The following is a 20,197-nucleotide window of genomic DNA, read 5'->3' as shown; positions in this document are numbered from 1 at the left end:
AGATCAATCCTAGGTGTCTCTAGTCTCTCCACGTAGCTGATGATCCATTGGGGTAGATTTTAAAGTGTAATAGAAAATCGTCTGACTTTCATTGGAATGAATGGAAATGGAAATTGGCAGTTTTACATCTTTTACAAGCAGCTGTCTTGCTAGTTTAACGTCAAGCTGAATATCAGCCCTTTGTATCTGTGAAGATGAACATGAGTTGTCGAGGTTGATTGTGAGTTATCCTGAGGTTACATTAGGTAAGGAATGGGGGTTTGGAGGAGGTAGAGGTGAACATTGAAAACAAAATAGATGAGCCCCTAACTATAAGAGTACAAAGAAACCTGCCTTCAAAGGTACCTCATGTACGTGTGCTCATGCACTCTTACTGCAGATAAGAAGCCAAGTAAAAAGGAGGAGAAGCTGAAGATGGTGACAGGACAGATGTACGAGTTCATGGAAGCTCTCCCAACAGAGAAACAGTCTGAGGTGAGACATAAAGAAAGATTTTGTACCCATACTGGTCAAAGAATGGGGCTTCTACTATTAAATTAAATTAAATATTGCTGAAAAGAGAGACATGTTGTCAAAGCTTTGCATCTTGCACTCACCAGGACAAACACAAGAATGCCAAATTTCAAACAATCACAATTTATACTACAGGAGAAAAGGGTTCTGATTGATTGGTTGGCCGAGGTGTTGCTAACCAATCAGCACCCTTTTCACCTGAAGTATAGATTGTTGAGATTGTTTGAAATTTAGCATTCTTTTGTTGTCCTGATGAGTGCAAGTCAAAAAACTTCAGCAACATGTCTCTTTTCAGCCATTTTTAAATTGTACTGTTAATTTGTGAAGTGTTAGTTGACAAATTTTGGGATCTTAAAACAATTAAAAAAAACTCAGCAGTAAAATGAACCTCATGTCTAATGCAACAGAACATGCTGGAAGTACACAGTACATCAGTGACAGAAAAGAGAAAAGATGGGCTAATTTTTGTTTTCAAATACAGTGAGTTTTTGTGGTCAGGAATGCAATATCTGAAAGGGAGATGGAAGCAAATTCAATAGTAACTTTCAAAAGGGAATTGGATAAATAGTTCAAAAGGAGAAATTTGCAGGGGCCATGGGGAAATGGACCGTGGAGTTCCCCAGGGGTCAGTATTGGGACCCTTTGCTTTTCTTGATATATATAAAATGATCTAGATCTTGGCGTGCAGGGGACAATTTCAAAGTTTTCAGATGATGCAAAACTTGGGAGAAATGTAAACTATGAGGAGGACAGTATAGAACTTCAAAAGAACATAGACACATTGGTGGAGGAGACAGATAGGTGGAGAATGAAGTTCAATGCAGAGAAGTGTGAGGTGATACACTTTGGTACAAAGACCATGGAGAGACAGTATAAAATAAAGGATATTATTCTAAAGGGTGTGCAGGAGCAGAGAGACCTGGCTGTATATGTACATAAGTCATTAAAGGTGGTAGGACAGGTAGAGAGAGCTGTTTCGAAAGCATACAGTATTCTAGGCTTCATTAGTAGGAGCATAGAGTACAATTGCAGGGAGGTTATGATGAACTTATATAAGACACTGGTTAGACCTCAGATCGAGTCCATCTCGGTTCTGGGTGCCACACTATAGGAAGGATGTGAATGCATTGGAGAGAGTGCAGAAAAGGTTTACGAGAATGGTTCCAGGGATGAGACGCTTCAGTTATGAGTAAAGATTGGAGAAGTTGGGACTGTTTTCCTTGGAGAGGAGAAGGCTAAGAGGAGACTTGATAGAAGTTTTCAAAATCATGAGGGGTCTGGACAGAGTAGATAAGGAGAAACTGTTCATGCTCATAAAATGGATCGAGAACCAGAGGGCACAGTTTTAAAGTGTTTTGCAAAGGAAGCAAATGTGAGGTGAGCAAAACCGTTTTCACACAGCGAGTAGTTAGGGTTTGGAATGCACCGCCTGGGAGTGTGGTGGAGGCAGGTTCAATTGAGGCATTCAAGAGGGCACTGGATGATTATTTAAATAGAAACAACGTGCAGGGTTACGGGGAAAAGGCAGGAAATTGGCACTAAGTTAAATGCTCAGAGAGCTGGTGCAGAGATGATGGGCCGAATGGCCTCCTTTTACACTGTAACAATTCTGTGATTCTGCAAAATAAAATGTTACTGTTATTAAGTTTGGCTAAACAGGAAACACCAGAACCATTGTCCATAAAGGTAATTTCCTTGGCTAATGGCTCCTATATTTTGCTTTGCAGCTGGAAAAAGGCAGTGGGTATGAATACATGGCCAGCTGTGGACAACAGAAACTACTCCCAGAGGGAGAAGGTACAAAACTTCATCATTACATTTGATTAATTGCAGTCCACCTCGCTTTCAGTGGGCACGTTTGAGCGAACACATTTTGCCCACTATTCATGATAGCCAGTGTAATGTGGTAACACTATTACAGTACTCCAGTACATAACAAGAATGTTCCTGTTTAGTGATGCTCAGCCCGGTTGTTTCCAGCTCCACTGTGACCTGCAGCGTTCCTTTTAAAGTCAGTACAAACAGTAACCCCACACCAATTAGAAGAGATTAGATGAGCTTTAAGTACATGTAATTGAACATTAGTGGTACCAGGGATAAGAGACTTCAGTTATATGAAGAGACTAGAAAGGCTGGAGCAGGTCTCCTTGGAGCAGAGCAGGTTAAATGGAGACTTCCTATAAGGATGTTCCAGTACTACTGGTACCACTGGGAACCAGCTCTGAACAGGGAAATGAGAGAGTTCAGAACTCATGTTCCAGTAGAAATTGCCAGCTAATATACACGATGGTACCAGTAAGCTGAATGATGGTGCCAGTAATACTGGCAGGCTAGTAGGAAATGCCAGTAATACTAGTGATATAGCTATTACTGGTCTGAACTGGTTTTCCAGTTTATTTGCTGTTCTTTATAATGCACTTATATTTTCTGTGTTACACTGAGATGGGAGGAGCGTGTGTATGATTTAGCCCCACAACTCTGCTGTGTACCATTTAATTTAAAATGTTAATTTTCCCACCAAAATAGCCAATCATCTTTCTCCAACTGGTGTCCAGAATAAAAGAGTCTTCCACCAGCCTTGTTTCGATAAACTCAGAATTATTGTTTATTATAAAGCAAAACTTTTTAACAAGTTGCAAGTACTGGTTAACACACTAGTGTCATCAGGAAGTATGACGATCTATCGCTTCCTAAAGAATTCCCCCAGCAGACACACACACACACACAAACACACACATACACATACACCCACAGACACAGACAAACAGAGTCTCTCTGCAGAGATAGGTTTTAGAGGATGGGCGTTTTAAAATAAAGTTTAGAGTTTGCAGTGTCTCGAGCCCGTCGACCTGGGCTTCCCTCGAGTGAAGCTGGTCCTGCTGGACGTCTTGGAAGTTCTCATCAACTGGTCTCAGCTTTGCAGGTCCAAATGCAGACCAGTTACACTCTGATGAGGGTTCTCTAGCTGCAGGTTGATGGCCACATGCAATTCAGGCAAGGTAGAGAGAGAGAGAGAGAGAGCCAGTTAGGGTATCCTTCCTTCCTCAGCTTGTTCCTCAACAAGACAGAAGGCAAAACCAGCAAGTTTTCAGTTGTTTTTCCCCATCAATTAAAATGTTTGCTGTTCAAAACAAACAACCAGATCTTCCTCGAGTTCCGTAAAGGTCTGGTGATTGTTACGACCGATGCAGTTGGTAAAGCAGAGTTATTAAAAAAATCCCAGAGGGAAACCTTAAACAACTGTCATAACCAATAATTTTAAAAGTTTTATGTTTGAGATGTGACTCTAAACTCAGGAATCAGAGGTTTTACATTAAACTTAAATGAAACATTTTTGTACACATGGTTACAAATTATTACTGTCATAACTTTTACCAAATTCCCAAACTAATCTCCATGAAGGCAACAGCGACTCAAAGACATAACCAGACACCAGGCAAAGTATTTTCACCTTACGAATTCAAAATGAGACTCCTTTCACTGTGGAGCCAGTTGGAGGCTTGCGGCTGCCTTTTGATCTTACGTTGCCTCTGCCCTGCACACCCGAAAACTACTGAAGTTACACCTACCACCGCTGATTGAATTCAAATCCTCATTGTCTCACCAGCCACTCTGAACTCCACCTTTTAACAATGAAATCCTTTTCATAGTACCGATTTTATTAGTAATATAAACATATTGCTTAGTAGCTGTTAGAAAGGCATCAATTTTTACCCCACTTGAATGCTATATTCAAAAAATGCAAATGCACGCTTATCTCTCTTACATATCAAAACTAGTACATATCAAAGCACCCAGACTAGCTGGCTTTAATCCAATTATGACACACCCACAGACTAAAACCTCTATTTTAAAAGAAAAATATTTTCCAAAATATTATATACATTAATAGCTTCATGACATGATTTCTTGGAAGAGGCCTGCTTGTTGATAGTTCCAAGGTGAACTTATGACCTTCGGTTTAAGAATAAAAAGTTCCCAGGTTAGCATCCAAGGGTTCAGGTAATGCCAAGTCCTTCCATTTTGTAAAAGAAAACTTCAGTCCTGAGAGATATGATTCTAACATGCCTTCGCCCTTAAGAGATGAGACACCATTTCCAAATGTGTTTCATGGCAAAGAATACAGAAAAAGATATGTACAACATGTAAAACAAAATTCAAATGTGCACTCACTCAGCCATTCACTCATTCTACAAAATCTATAGTTTTCTGACTGTTTTACTTCCCAGGTGCTTTTTGAAAAATTTACATTCTTGATAATGCATGAGCAATTATATTATTCTACCCAGCAATATGAACAATTTTTAAGTAATAAGGCTGTATTAGCAATCTTCATTGTAACAGTCTGTCATTCTGAGTCTTAAATTTTTCCACAAAGCTCAATGGATTATGGTCAGTATATACTAAAAGGTCAGGTGATTTCTTGGAAGAAGCCTGCTTCTCGACAGTTCCAAGGTGAAGTTATAACCTTTAAAAAAAAAAATCCCAGGTTGGCACCCAAATGTGCCGATAATGACGTGTCCTTCCATTTTGTAGAAGGAAAATTTGTTCTTGAGCGATATGATTCTAACGTTTGTCTATATGCATTTATTTATCACATTTATTGCTGGTGCAGACTCGAGCATCGACTTATATCAATAACTCCCCCTTCCAATGTGAATTTTTTTGGATGGAAGTGCTCAGGATTAATAAGTGTGATTCTGCATATTTGCAGGTCAGATTTTGATAACCCAGAAGGGAAAACCAGTTTGGCCCAGTACTCTTATTTCCCAGTTTTACTGGTGTTCCATTTTAAGGTACACAAGACCAGTTCAGACCAGCATTCTTATTTCCCAGTTTTCACAGCTTTTTTTGTTCTGGGAAAGTAAATGCTGTTTCCACTTGGTGCAGTGGCAGTAACAAGTTCAGGCAGATTTAAGGTAATTGGTAAAAGGACCAGGGAGGAGATGAGGAATTTGTTTCCTTGCACAGTGTGTCATCCTGATCTGGAATGCGCTGCCTGAAAGGATGGTGAAAGCAGGATCTGTAGTAACCTTCTGTAAGAGTAGGGGAATGTGGATAATTGGATAGCTCTTGCAAAGAGATGGTGCAGACGTAATGGGCCTAATTACCAGTTTCCGTGCTGCATAATCCTATGATTTTGTGAGCTGCTTTTTACTGTGGCTTGTCCGTGCATTCAGCACACCTTAACAATGTGTGAACTATTCTTTAAGCACCCCTGTTTCTGCCTGAAATGAATGGAGCACTTAAGACAAAATAATTGGCAACTTCTGACATGACCATTAGCAATTTGCATTAATGTTAATCCCATTTTAGTTAATGACTGTTTTAAACCTGGTCATTTTAAGTGGTAGAAGCCGTATTCTGTGGGTGTAGAGTATTCAAATGCAAACTGTTTCAGGTGCATTAGGCGAAGTATTTGTAACTGTAAAAGAAGAGATCTGATTTTTGGGTGGGCTGAATGGTCTTGAATTTCCTTAGAAATTCTCAGTTCTATTGCTGTAACTTTGTGCTGGGATTGCACTAAAGTCATAAAGGGTGAAAGGGGAAAGGTTTAGGGGGAACATTAGGGGGAACTTCTTCACTCAGAGAGTGGTGAGAGTGTGGAACGAGCTGCCATCTGACGTGGTAAATGCGGGCTCACTCTTAAGTTTTAAGAATAAATTGGATAGATACATGGATGGGAGAGGTCTGCAGGGTTATGGACTGGGTGCAGGTCAATGGGGCTAGCGGAATAATATTTCGGCACAGACTAGAAGGGCCGAATGGCCTGTTTTCTGGGCTGTAGTGTTCTATGGTTCTATGAGGTATACTGAGAAAATCTCTAAGCTGATTTCAACACCTCCACACACATTTTCTCCTCTTAACAGCCCACTCGAGATGGTTTGCAGATTAACAGCCCACTCGAGATGGTTTGCAGATTACAGTGACGGTTGATCTTCGTTTTGCATTTTCCTTTTCACAGGTGCACCTGGATCTTTAAAGCTTCACCGAGGACAAGGGGCACACCTGGAGACTGTGGGTCTTAAACATAAAAAGGTAGGTGCTACAGTGTGACCGAGGGTAAATGAGCAGTGACGCAGCTGACATTCCCTTGTGTCAAAATATAGTTTTTTTTTAATCAGTGATGGGTTTCTCTGTCCTAATGTCTTTTTTATTCTTTATTCTTTCATGGGATGTGGGTGTCACTGGGGCAAGACCAGCATTTTTTGCCCATCCCTAATTGCCCTTGAACTGAGTGGCTTGCTCGGCCATTTCAAAGTCTCAGTAATGGTGTTCATGACAACTATGATCGATTGGTGTAAAAACTCATTTAGTTCATTAATGTCCTTTTTAGGGAAGGAAATCTGCCATCCTTACCTGGTCTGGCCCACATGCAACGTGGTTGAATCTTAACTACCTTCAATTCCAGGGGCAGAATATTACACTCGGTGTGCGCTTGACAAGCCCAAGTGTAAAATGACGCGTGATGACGTTGGGCGTCTGTCCCGATGTCATCGCGCAGTCTCGCGATATTTCGTTCGGCGGGTACACGCCGGAGTTGGCTGTGCGCCCGCCAATAATTAAAAGGGCTATTGAGGCCATTAACAATCTAATTAAATTCAAATTTACGCTGCCTGTCCAACCTAATGCCGAAGGCCGAGTGGCCTTTATATTTTTTTATTTTAGGAAAATAAACATTAAATAAAAACTTAATTTTTGAATTAAAAACATGTCCCAACTCATGTTTTATTAAATTTTTTATTCTCTTCATTTTTTTTTATACACAGCGCTTCAATCTCCCTGAGACAACCCTGTGCCTCAGAGAGACTAAAGCGCTCTTTCTCGTGCAAGGGTGAACAGTGCCCGGCTCTCCATCCTTCCCCCGCCCACACAGGCAGCGCTGAGCGTGCTGCCGCTCGCAGTCCACTCAGGGTGGGCCTTAATTGGCCCGCCCGTGTGAAATTGCAGCGCGGTGCCAATCGCGGGTGGCAGTCGGCTTCTTGAACGCCCCTGCCAAGGGTAAAATTCTGCCCCAAATTTATTAATGGAATTTAAAATTTTACCAGTTGCCATTTTGGGATTTGAACCCATGTCCCCAGAGTATTAGCCTGAGCCTCTGGATTACTAATCTAGTGACGTTACCGCCATCTGCTCGACTTTTTTTGACATAAAAATATTCTTTGGGGAGAGGAGGAATTTACATATGGTAAACATTGACCCTGGAATAGCACTTTGTGTCTATGAGTAGATCCAAGCACCATTGTAGAGGGTTTAGCACATAACAAAGGCAAACCTTTCTTTTGGTAAGTGGATAGATTAGTGTTCAGCAGAATCTGAGGCCGAGCTGTAAAAAGATAATAGTTTGGGATTTTAAAAATCCCTCTGCCCTCGCCACCCCACCCCCCCCCCCCCCCCCCCCCCCCCCACCCCACCCCACTACGTTAAATGCCTGTGTGCCTACAGATACAAAGAACACATTTCTAAGAGCTGCATTTTGCTTTAGCTTAGTTCACCAGGCGAGGATATTGATGGTGTCTAGCCAGAGGGCAGCCACTGCTTGGAAAATTGAAATATGGACTGAAGGGTTTTGGCAGAATAGTTGATACTTTGGTGCGGTGGGGATTTGGCTGGGATTTGGTTGAAGGCTTCACCAACCGATGTAGATGCCTTTGAGACATCCTCGCATCTAATCGCAGGAAGCAGCGATTTTACTTTCGTCATCCGTAACTACAGACACATGATAAACGGGGTTTCCCATTCTGCCAAGGAGGGTGCCCAATCTCGGAATCACCCTTGGAGATTGTATGACAATTTTAAAAAATGTATGTTAACTTTTTAACTTATTCATTCACGGGATGTTGCAAGGCTGGCATTAATCCCCCATTCCTATTTTCCATTTGAGAAGGTGCACTGCTGCCTTGAACCTGCTGCAGTCCATGCGGTGCTCCCACAGCACTATTAGTTGGATATTTCAAGGATTTAAGGGCATTTAAGGCCACCAAGACAATGGAGGATCTTACGGCAGGAGAGGGGGGAGTGGGGAGGCGTTTGAGAACTTTGTAAGAGCGTGTTTAATTCCTCCGTTGAAAAAGTGACTCAGGGTTGAGATGTTGCTGCTTAAGCGATGAGAAATTCTGTCTGAGCAAAGCCGAGTGATGTTCACCAATCTGATCGGTTCACCCCTCGAACAGAACTGTTAAACTGCTGCAATTGTTGGGCAATAATTTTTTGGCCTGCTGCCCAACTTGGTTCCGTGAATGGCATAAGCTCGGTGGGCCAGATTTGCCTCCCTCTGTGCTGTGATGATGATTCTAATGATTCCATAAACTTTTGTGTTTTCAGGAGAAAGGCTTTCCAGAAGATGAAAGTTCAGGCAGCTTTGACACAAAAAAATTATCCGGTAAACATTTCAAAATGTCTAAAAGGAAATCTACTTGTGGAGACAGAGGGAATGGCTGAGGTACTAAATAAGTGTCTTGCATCTGTCTTCACCAAAGAGGATGCAGCCCATATTTAGGGTAAAAGAGTTTGGGGGGGGGTGGTGTTGGTGGCAGTGACTAGAGAAATTGGATGGCATAAAAATAAAGGTTGGCAATCCTCCATGTAGAAAAACTACCTGGTCCGGATAGAATTCATCCCTGGTTGCCCAGGGAAGGGAGGATGCGAACTGCAGAGGCCTCTGTGGATATTGGGGTGGTGCCGGAGGACTTTGGGGAACTGCACAAAAAAGAGAAGTGATATAGACCAGGGGCTGAATCTTCTGGCTGACGTGTGGGTGGTGGAACGTGTCCGTCAGCGCTTAAAATGTCACGTCCCGATGTCAGCGTGCGGCATCGCGATATTTAGGTCGGCAGGCGAGCTAAGCAGCGGGACGCGCACCCGCCGTTAATTAAAGGCCTTGTTAAGGCCATTAACTCACCAATCGACCAGGATTTTGAGGGGCCCGTGCGAACTTCGGCTCGGCACACGGGCCCAATGGGCAGGTGGGTAGGTGATGTTTTTACAAACCTCATCCAGTGGTGAGACGAGGTTTGATATTGGATTTAAAAACTTTTAATAAAGGTTTTGTGTACTTCATTAACATGTCGCATCTCGTGTGACATTTTCACATGAGGAGGACATGTTAATGAATTTTTTATTGTTCTGTTTTTAATATTCGACAGCCTTTCAGCGATCTCCCTGAAGGCTGCACTTTGCCTCCTCTTCAGTGTGGTTTCTACTCCTCCAAGAACTCCCCAGTGCTCTTTCCACTTCTTCCTATGGCCTTGGCCTTTCATTAGTGTGATGGCTCTTCCTTATCAACCCGTATTTTTTCCACGTGACTACTAATTATCTACTATCCCGAATAATTGTTTCTAGAATCTTGTCCGCCACTGACGTTAAACTGTCTGGTTTGTAATTGCTGGGCTTATCCTTACAACCTTGTTTGAACAAGGGTATAATGTTTGTAATTCTCCAGTCCTCTGGCACCCCCCAACCCCCGCCCCCGCCCCCACCCCCCACCACCCCCCCCCCCCCGCCCCACCCCACCCCCCCCCACCCCACACCCCCACCCCCCCCTCCCCAGGTGTAGGGAAGGCTGAAAAATTGTGGCCAGTGCCTCTGCAATTTCTACTCACTCTCCCTTCAATATCCTGGGATGCATCTCATCCGATCTCGGATAGTGCCAACATAAAGCCGGTCATCAAGGCTTTCCTGGAGGTTGTACAGCCGGGCGGAAAACGTATTGAACTAGCATTGATGAAGCATGAATGACTCTGAAGGATCTTAAATCTCGAGGAAACTGAGAACTACATTTTTAGAAATTGAAAAACGGGAAGAAGAAACTGTAAAGAATACCTAAAGTGCCATTAATTATACGTAAGATATGGTTCTGTGACACCTGGTTTTATCATGTGCAAAATCATGCATTCCATATTTTACCGATTCCTAATCTACCTGAATAAGTAAAAGAAAAATCTCCGACCCTTGCTGTTCTGTCTTTATCAGGAGGGGCGTTTGCTTATCCACTGGAGCTTCCTGGGACCGAAAGATCTCGCCCCACAGAAGGGGCAACGTATGTCAACATCCCGGTGAGCCCCACATCGAAGATGCAGCTCCATTATATGGAACTCGAGCTCCAGGAGTCCAGTCCTGCCATTCGAGGTAACTTGGGATGACATTACTGCAGCTCAATTCTATACTGTAATGAGTGTGGCTTCTTTACGCTCCTCCTTAAGAAAATACAGCCGTAACTCCGGAGCTCCCAGGTAAGGATTGCACGGCAATTGCCTGGGAAGTGCAAATTTCCCCTGGGCAGTTGCCCTGTGCTGGGAACTATCCGAAAATTGCGATTGTAAATCACAAACTTCGGATCGTTCTGACTGTGTCTCAAATCAATAGTTATCCAGAAACAACTAGAATTAAAACAGTTCGACAGTTCTGTGGAAGGGTCATGAGGACTCGAAACGTCAACTCTTCTTCTCCACTGATGCTGCCAGACCTGCTGAGTTTTTCCAGGTAATTCTGTTTTTGTTTTAGAACTAATACCACTTGTAGCTTCTGGGCAACTATTGTACAGACCCACACTGACCACGCCCCACAGGACACCCTTCACAACCCCAACTCCCTCACCACGGGACTTTCCCCCACCCCTGACCACCCCCCCCCCCCCACCCCCCACCCCCCTCCCCAAAGGACCAGAGCAACCCGACCCCTCCTACCCGACCCAGCCCCCATCCTGAGGCCCCACCCGACCTGACCCTCCACCTCTCCTTGGCCCACTACCCCCCAAGGCCTGATCCAACCCAATCCCTTCCATCCCCCGACCAAGGGCTGACCTGACCCACCCCTCTTCCCCCAAAAGACCCTATCCACCTAGCTCATAGGCTTACCTTGTCAAAGACCTCTAAACTTGGCCGGTCCTTTAAACTTACCTGGTTTACGGCAGCTGGTGCTGCTTTAAAAGGAAGGGGAGTGGCTTACTTACCTTCGACTCTACAGCCCTCGACGCTAAACCCCAGTGGCCTGCTGCACTGCCTAGATCTTGCCCAACCTGAGTCAAAAGGTCGGGTGAGATAGGATCACCTGGATTTCAAGGTAAGTCATTTCGAGCGGAGTGGCAATCCGACTCAGTTGCCATTCCATCAGAAGTTATGGCCCATGAAGTTCAAAGGCAATAATAAGCTTTCATAGGAATTAAGTGTACATTGCTAATGATGCGTATACAATGATATGCATTATTAACAATAATTCCGCATATACTTAATATAATTATGATGCAAGCTACCGGGGATTCACGTGTTACGGGTTTGAGGCTCCATGGGTCCAAGCTGTGCCAAAATCTGAAGAATCTGCTGGAAAAAGAGACGTGTCGAAGCTTTTCATCTTGCACTCATCAGGACACTTTGCAAGAATACCAAAATAAGGGAAAACATCAATTTATTCTGGATGTGAAGAGAGTGCCAGTGTGATGCTTGATATGTTGGCCGTATGTCCCAGAGGCTGGCGGATCGTATCAAACAGCATGTGCCAGCCGCTGTTCACAACGGGCAAGGTGCAGACTGTGCCCAGCCAGCTCCTGCTTGCAAAACTCAAAACAAAATGTCCAACATTAGATGTGATTCCGTGACTGGACTGGACAACATTTGCAAAATAATACTGTTTGCTAAGAATTACACTGACAACCAACTTAAGATTGTCAGGCTCACATTGTGGCACATTTGCATGTGCTAGAAGCTACATATACTAATACACAGGGCCCTGTTCTTTGCTGACAGAAAGAACATGTACACACATTGTGCCTATTTCAGCTAAGCAAAATAAGTGACAGCCATTTGCAGACTCATTCCTCAGGGCAATGCCTTGACCAATCAGAGTCAAGCTCGCCTGGTTTAAATTTCAAACAATGCTTGGAAGTTAACTGTCAGTCACCATCATTGGTACATTCTCCATGGCAACACCTCTACCAATCAGAGCCCACTTGCCAATCAAACATCAGTTGGCTGTCAGTGTCATTCTTAGCAAACTGAAGATTATTTAGCCAATGTTGTCCAGTTGCGGAATCAAATCTAATGTTGGACACCATGTTTTGAGTTTTGCAAGCAGGGGCTGGTTGGGTACAGACTGCACCTTGCCCATTCTGAACAGCAGCTGGGACATGCTATTTTCGCATACAGAATAATTGTTGTTTTCCCCTTATATTGGTATTCTGGTGAAGTGTCCTGATGAGTGCAAGATGAAAAGCTTCAATATGTCTCTTTTTTTCAGCAATGCTTAAGTTCTGTGTGACCAAACAACTACCTAAAGAATCTATTCTAACAACCATCATTCAAAACATCCTTTCACTGAGGCTATGTGAGAATCCTGTTTCTACATCACCTTGTCCAGATAGCTGCAATTACTTCAGCTTCAGCAAGAATCACTCTCCTTTCCTAAACTGTCAATCACATTATTCAACCGGACACGCTTACAGTGAACAAAAGTGCTCAATGGGGATGTTACACAGCTGATCCTGGAGGAGTCACCCTCTGAAGCTATAGGTTCTCGACCTCTTGGTCATAATGTGTGCATAGACATCTTCCTGCTGAGGATTCAATGTTAGTTCTCAAAGCTGAGTGAACATAGAGCTCAGGGTAAGCAAAAACCGAAAACGCTGGAAAAACTCAGCAGGTCCGACAGCATCTGTGGAGAGAAAGACAGAGTTAACGTTTCGAGTCCGTACGATGAATCTTCTTCAGAGCTAAAGCAGCCTGCTCTGAAGAAGATTCATCATACGGACTCGAAACGTTAACTCTGTCTTTCTCTCCACAGATGCTGTCGGACCTGCTGAGTTTTTCTAACATTTTCTGTTTTTGTTTCAGGTTTCCAGCATCTGCAGTATTTTGCTTTTTAATCATAGAGTCCGGGGTGTCTGTCAACCTCCCTTATCAGCTAAAATACTGTCTAACTGGATTCACTTCTACTAACTGAGCATGATAGCAGAAACTCCGTCAAAAGCTGGAGTTAATACAAATAATTAACCCTATCCTTACTGTCAGGACAGTTCAGTGTATAAAATTCCATCACTCAACAAAATTTTCAATATCATTATGCCTGTTTCTACTCTTCTGTCATGTAAATTTATATCCGTTTGTTTTACATAAAGTTCCCTTACCTGGGCTTATCAGATCCTCCCAGTTCTGTAAGGGGCTGAGGTGCAGTTTATTGACGCTGGTTGCTCTCTGGCAATACCCACCTGTGTAGTACTACTTGGGGCCATGAGGGGGCCCCTGAGTTCAGTTTAGCCAGTTGTGGACAGGGACCTTCCGGTTTGGAATAGTCGCGCTTGACTTTTCACCAGATCACCTGGCTGGGCTGCTGTCAAAGCTGCTTGTTAAACTCAATGAAATTGGATGACCATCTTGCCCATTTATATTGCTATTATCCTAATAGGTAGGTGAATGGGCGCTTGTGGTTTTAAGTTTATAGGCTATGATGTAATACCGGATCCAGATATAAGCATGGACTGTCAAGTAAGGATTACCCAGCAATTTCCCAGGAAGTTCGAAATTCAAACAACTTAAATTTATTTACAGCACATAACAGCCCATTCAGTCCATCTGGTCCAAGCCTGTGTTTATGCTGTATGAGAACATCCTCTGACTTTACTTCATCTATCCTATCAATATAACCTTCTTGCTCCTGTGTCCTCCCCTTAAACTCCTCTATGCTATTTGCCTCAACTACTCTTTATGGTAGTAATCTCCACAAAGAAGCTCTGCATAGTTGTTTGATAGTACAGAACTTGAGTATTGCTGAAAAAAAGAGACTTTTTTGTTGAAGCTTTTCGTCATGCACTCATCAGGACAATTTGCCAGAAAATACCAATGTCAGGAGAAACAACATATTTCCGCTGTTCGAGAAGAGCGTGCTGGTTGGTTGGCAAGTGGACCTCTGGCTGGAAGAGGCATTGCCATGGAGATAACACCAGTTGATGCTGGCTGACAGTTAACTTCCAAGCATTGTTTGAAATTTAAACCAGGCAGCTTGACTTTGATTGATCAAGACATTGCCCTGGGGAATGAACCAGCACAGTGGCAGTGTGAGAACAGCTAGCTTCAGCTGTTGCTCAAATTTTTGAAATTCCTTGCCCTTCCAGGGTAATCTGAGGTAGACTGGGCACTTTTCAGGACCAAAAGTGATGGCCTTAGGCCTGTTCATGAGTTTGTGTGATATATAGCGTGAAAAGATCTGATGAGGGTATCCGTTATCCTGCAGGTGGTATTCACCAGTAACATGATGCTGCAGTCAACAAGCCAAAGAAATGTCTGCCTATCTCACAAATGAGTAATGTGGTATATGAATTTCAGTACTAGTGTGATGCTAGGTTTGCAGGCCGTATGTCCCAAAGACTGGTGGATCGTATCAAACATCAAGTCCCTTTCGCTGTTTGCAATGGGCAAGGTACAGACCGTACCCAACCAGCCCGTGCTTGAAAAACTCAAAACACAGTCTCCAACATTAGATGTGATTCCGCAATTGGACACCATTTGCTAAATAATCCTCAGAGTGCTGATAATTACACTGACAACCAATTTAAGATTGTCAGTTGGGCTCACAGTGTGGCATGTTTGTGCGTACTGGAAGCTACGTATATTAATACACAGAGCCCTGTTCTTTGCAGAGAGAACATATACACACACTGCACCTGTTTCAGCTAAACAAGTGACACCCATTTACTGGTTCATTTCCCCTGGTCAAGACATTGCCCTATCAGAGTTAAGCTGCCTGGTTTAAATTTCAAACAATGCTTGGAAGTTAACTGTCAGCCACCATCAACATGAGGCTATCTCCATGGCAATGCCTCTTCCAGCCAGGGTCCACTTGCTAACCAATCAGCATGCTCTTCTCAAACAGTAGAAATATGCTGTTTCTCCTGGCATTGGTATTTTCTTGCACATTGTCCTGATGAGTGCAAGATGAAAAGCTTCGACAAAAAAATGTCTCTCTTTTCCAGCAATACTAAAGAAGTTGTAATACAGTTCCAGGGTCCGTAGATAACTTAATGTTGTTCATCTTTGACTAATTAATCTGTGTACAATTATTTTTCCATGATTGTAGGGGAGTATTATGTTGACTATTGATGATCCCTACCCTCCTTAGTGGCAGTGTTTTGACTACAGCAGATGTTAATTGCTGCGCAAACCAAATCTTAGAGGGAAACTTGGCTTTTTTGTTTTATTCCTTCATGGGATGTGGGTGTCGCTGGCCAGGCCAGCATTTTTATTACCCATCCCTAGTTGCCCTAGTTCAGAGGGCATTTAAGAGTCAACCACATTGCTGTGGGGGTCTGGAGTCATGTGTAGTCCAGTGCAAGCCTACCAGGTAAGGACAGTAGATTTCCTTCCCTAAAAGACATTAGTGAACCAGATGGGTTTTTGCAACATTTGACAATGGTTTCATGGTCATTATTAGACTTTTAATTCCAGGTTTTTATTAGATTCAAATTCCACCATCTGCCGTGGCGGGATTCAAACCCAGGTGCCCTGGGCATTACCCTGGGTCTCTGGAATACTAGTCCAACGACAATACCACTGTGCCATCGCCTCCCCTTATGGGGAAAATATTACTTGAAAATGAGAATAAGACATACTGATCTCCGCAGCAGGAAGCCCAGTAACACCTTCGGAATTTAAAAAATTTAAAAGTTAATAAAAGTTTTATTAACAAGAATAAGCACATAAGATTACAGTTGCACAGTTAAAAATTAGTCTTACAAAACATTCTCCCTAAAAACGCCTTATTTAGTCAGACCCACGAATAAACACCTTCTAGGCAACACTCCTTTATAGATGTTTAACTATAAAAATCTAGTAATATTACCCAAGGCAGGCTGCTGTAGTTTCAACAAAGGCATACCACATGACCTCTAACTCTTTTCCACTCTGTTGTGGAAATGCAAGACTTCAGAATAAAACAACTTGTTTTATTACCCAAGACTTTTCTGGCTCGACAGGACAGCTAATTCAAACTGCAGCTTTCTCAGCTCAGACCTTTAGCTAACAGCTCCCAGATTAGCTCACAGATACATTGGCTACATCTCACAGTGCCAGCGACCTTAAGCTTTCCACAGTAACTCTGAAATACCTTTTCCCCCACCCCCTCCATCTCAGGTTCCATTATTCTCATTCCTCCTTGAAACTCAAATCCTTTCAAGTATAAAATATTTTATGTCTCTATTTTGTCTTTGATTTCAGGTCAATAAATATAATAACCCCTCTTCTATTTACCTATGGAACTCCTGCAAGATGCAAACATGTTTCTTGTTACCTCTGACTTCTCTTTGATATTCAAATTCTCAACTTATCTAAAAATGCAAATGTTAGATCTAACCTATTCACTTTACCTCAAACCTAACACCTCAATCCTTATAATGTTTTAAACCCCCCAGACCACCTGTCGCTTGTAACCTTTTCCCAGCTGAATTTAAGTATTTATATACACACATGCATGCACACACACACACACACACCCTTACAGAATAATATAATCTTCCCCAAAAGTATTAAAAAGAATAGCCTCTATTTCTCACAGTAGCCATAATGGTCAGGGAGTATGGAATACGAACATACAAATTAGGAGCAGGTATAGGCCACTCAGCCCCTTGAACCTGCTCCGCCATTCAACAAGATCATGGATGATCTGAAAGTAACCTCAACCCCACATTTCTGCCTACTCCCGGTAACCTTTCACCCACTTGTTAATCAGGAATCCATCTAGCTCTGCCTTAAAAATATTCAAGGACTCTGGAACTCTCTTCCTCAAAAGATGATGGAAGCAAAGACTCTCAACCCTCAGAAAAAATTTCTCCTCGTCTCTGTCTTAAATGAGTGACCCCTTATTTTTAAACAGTGACCCCTAGATCTAGATTCTCCCACAAAAGGAAACATCTTCTCCACATCCACCCTGTCAAGACTCCACAGGATCTTAAAGGTTTCAATTAAGTCGCCTCTTAACTCTTCCGAATTCCAGTGGATACAAGCCTAACCTGTCCAACCTTTCCTCATAAGATAACCCGCCCATTCCTGGTATTAGCACAGTAAACCTTCTCTGAACTGCTTCTAATGCATTTACATCTTTCTTTAAATGAGGGGACCAGTCCTGTACATAATACCCCAGATGCACCAATGCCCTGTAAAACTGAAGCATTACCTCCCTATTTTTGTACTCAATTCCTCTCTCAATAAATGATAACATTCTATTAGCTTTCCTAATTACCTGCTGTACCTGCATACTAACCTTTTGTAATTCATGCATTAGGACACCCAGATCCCTCTGAATCTTAGAGCTCCTCAATCTCTCACCATTTATATAATGAGCCTCTTTTTTATTCTAAAACAAAAACAGAATTACCTGGAAAAACTCAGCAGGTCTGGCAGCATTGGCGGAGAAGAAAAGAGTTGACATTTCGAGTCCTCATGACCCTTCGACAGAACTTGAGTGAGTCCAAGAAAAGGGTGAAATATAAGCTGGTTTAAGGTGTGTTGGCGGGGGGGGGGGGGGGGGGGGGGGGGGGGGTGGGGTTTGGGTGGGGTAGAGAGAGAGAAGTGGAGGGGGTTGGTGTGGTTGTAGGGACAAACAAGCAGTAATAGAAGCAGATCATCAAAAGATGTCACAAACAACAGAACAAAAGAACACATAGGTGTTAAAGTTAAAACCAACTTTAACACCTATGTGTTCTTTTGTTCTGTTGTTTGTGACATCTTTTGATGATCTGCTTCTATTACTGCTTGTTTGTCCCTACAACCACACCAACCCCCTCCACTTCTCTCTCTCTCTCCCCCCGCCCAAACCGCAACGCCCCCCCCCCACCCCAAACACACCTTAAACCAGCTTATATTTCACCCCTTTCTTGGACTCACTCAAATTCTGTCGAAGGGTCATGAGGACTCGAAACGTCAACTCTTTTCTTCTCCGCCCATGCTGCCAGACCTGCTGAGTTTTTCCAGGTAATTCTGTTTTTGTTTTGGATTTCCAGCATCCGCAGTTTTTTTGTTTTTACCTTTTTTATTCTTCCTGCCCAAATGAACGGTTTCACATTTTGCCCTTATTATACTTCATTTGCAGACGTTTGCCCACTCACTTAACCTATCTATGCTGCTTTGTAGCCTCCTTATATCCTCTTCACAATTTACTTTCCTACCTATCTTTGTAGCTTCAGCAAATTCAGCAACTGTTCCTTCTGGTTCTGTTTCTCACCCGAAGGAATTTTCTCGCTTCTTTCCTCCTTGATGTGGGACTTTGTCCTTGCTGGTTTGGGCTTGCCCAACACAGCTTCCTTTTCAATCTTACCTAGCAGGCTATTGGAATTGCAGGGGGGGTGGAAGCGCCTTCTCCCAAGCAGAAAACCTTTCATCTGAGGTCCTCGAGGAGGATGTTCGAGTCATCCATTCTGCACAGGAGTCTTAATGTTTTAGTAAGTTAGGCCAGTTAGTACCTGGTGGCCTGAGAAGTGAATTATGTAGAGTTCGTTTTCCATTTCTCAAAAAAAAACCCTTTTATATTCACTGTATCCATCGCACTTGGAAACCTGAAAACTTATAATAAAAAAAGGACAGCTATTGCCATTCACAAACAAACAAAAATGACAAGCCTTGGCTAATTTCCCTCATCATCAAGGAGAATTAACCCCTTTGTTGATGTTGGTATGCACCTCTTTCTGGTATTGGGTCTTTGAGACGTGAAAGGAACACACTTCATCTATGAAAACAGAATAATGCTTTGCATATTGCATGCGATAATTACCTAAACTATTATCGTGTACAGTGCTGTGGGAGATCTGCTAGCACTTCTTTTAAAAAAAAAAGAATTGATCTGAAGTTGGTATTCAGTAAGGGGGTTGGGTTTGAGAAGTTCTATCTCATTTGGCTGATGATCACTTGTCTCCTATAGGGGCGAGCTCTTCCAAGTACGCACAGATCGATATCACGGCTACAGAAACTGCGCACAAGGTGGGGACTCAACATGCCCAGCACCGGGAGGAGCGGTTACAGGAGTTGGAACAAAAGAGGAAAGGGGCAGCACCACAGTGATCCAGCGAGGCGGCGGGCTTCCGCAGGGAATTTTATCTTTTCTTTCATTCAGGACTCGAGCGGTTAAACGGGCTCAGTCCGGGGTCTTGGAGGACAGGTGACTGAACTTCCAACTTCCACTTTAAATGGTGCTTCCAAGACACTTTTTTTGAAATTGAGCAGGCTCGAAGGGCTAATCGGACTAGAGTATTTTCTGCAACGTATTGACTGCAAAGAATATATTTTTGTCCACTTTCTTCGAGTTTTTTTTTCCTCCTTCTGCCTTCACTCCTCTCTCTTGAATGTGTTGACTCCTTGCTTGGGGTACAGTGCCATGGGTGCTGGCTGCTCTTTGGCACCTTACCCATTCTTTAAAAGTGAACCTCGGCACTGAGTGTCAGCAAGCTTTTTGTTTGGAAGGAGTGGTGGCGGGGGGGCGGCGGCAGCATGAATGATCCTGATTCTTTATTCTCCCACCTTTTATTGGACAGCTGGATCACAATTGGGCGTTGATTTTCTGCTTGCCCACCGCCATCCCTAACTCGGAAATGCTGAGCCCAATTACAGTGCCCCCCACCCCCCCCCCCGCCCCCCACCGCTGCCACTGCCCCAGCTAACTCAATGCTGATGGGAGGCGAGGAGAATCAAACCAGGCACCTTCATGGTCTGTG

General features: G+C 43.2%; 1 protein-coding gene across 1 annotated transcript in view; it reads left to right on the top strand.

Annotated features, from left to right (window-relative positions):
- The window catches only part of dok7b (docking protein 7b), a 95,532-nt gene extending 75,985 nt beyond the window's left edge, over nt 1-19,547 (top strand). The window contains exons 10-15 of the mRNA XM_041185358.1: nt 380-474; nt 2,241-2,310; nt 6,479-6,552; nt 8,839-8,896; nt 10,486-10,641; nt 19,408-19,547. Coding sequence (XP_041041292.1) covers nt 380-474; nt 2,241-2,310; nt 6,479-6,552; nt 8,839-8,896; nt 10,486-10,641; nt 19,408-19,547 — 593 coding nt within the window. The remainder of the gene's footprint in view (nt 1-379; nt 475-2,240; nt 2,311-6,478; nt 6,553-8,838; nt 8,897-10,485; nt 10,642-19,407) is intronic.
- Nucleotides 19,548-20,197: the final 650 nt, after the last annotated feature.

This window comes from Carcharodon carcharias, chromosome 4 (genome assembly GCF_017639515.1).
Source record: "Carcharodon carcharias isolate sCarCar2 chromosome 4, sCarCar2.pri, whole genome shotgun sequence".
NCBI lineage: Eukaryota > Metazoa > Chordata > Chondrichthyes > Lamniformes > Lamnidae > Carcharodon > Carcharodon carcharias.
This window is presented reverse-complemented; position numbering and strand designations above follow the sequence as displayed.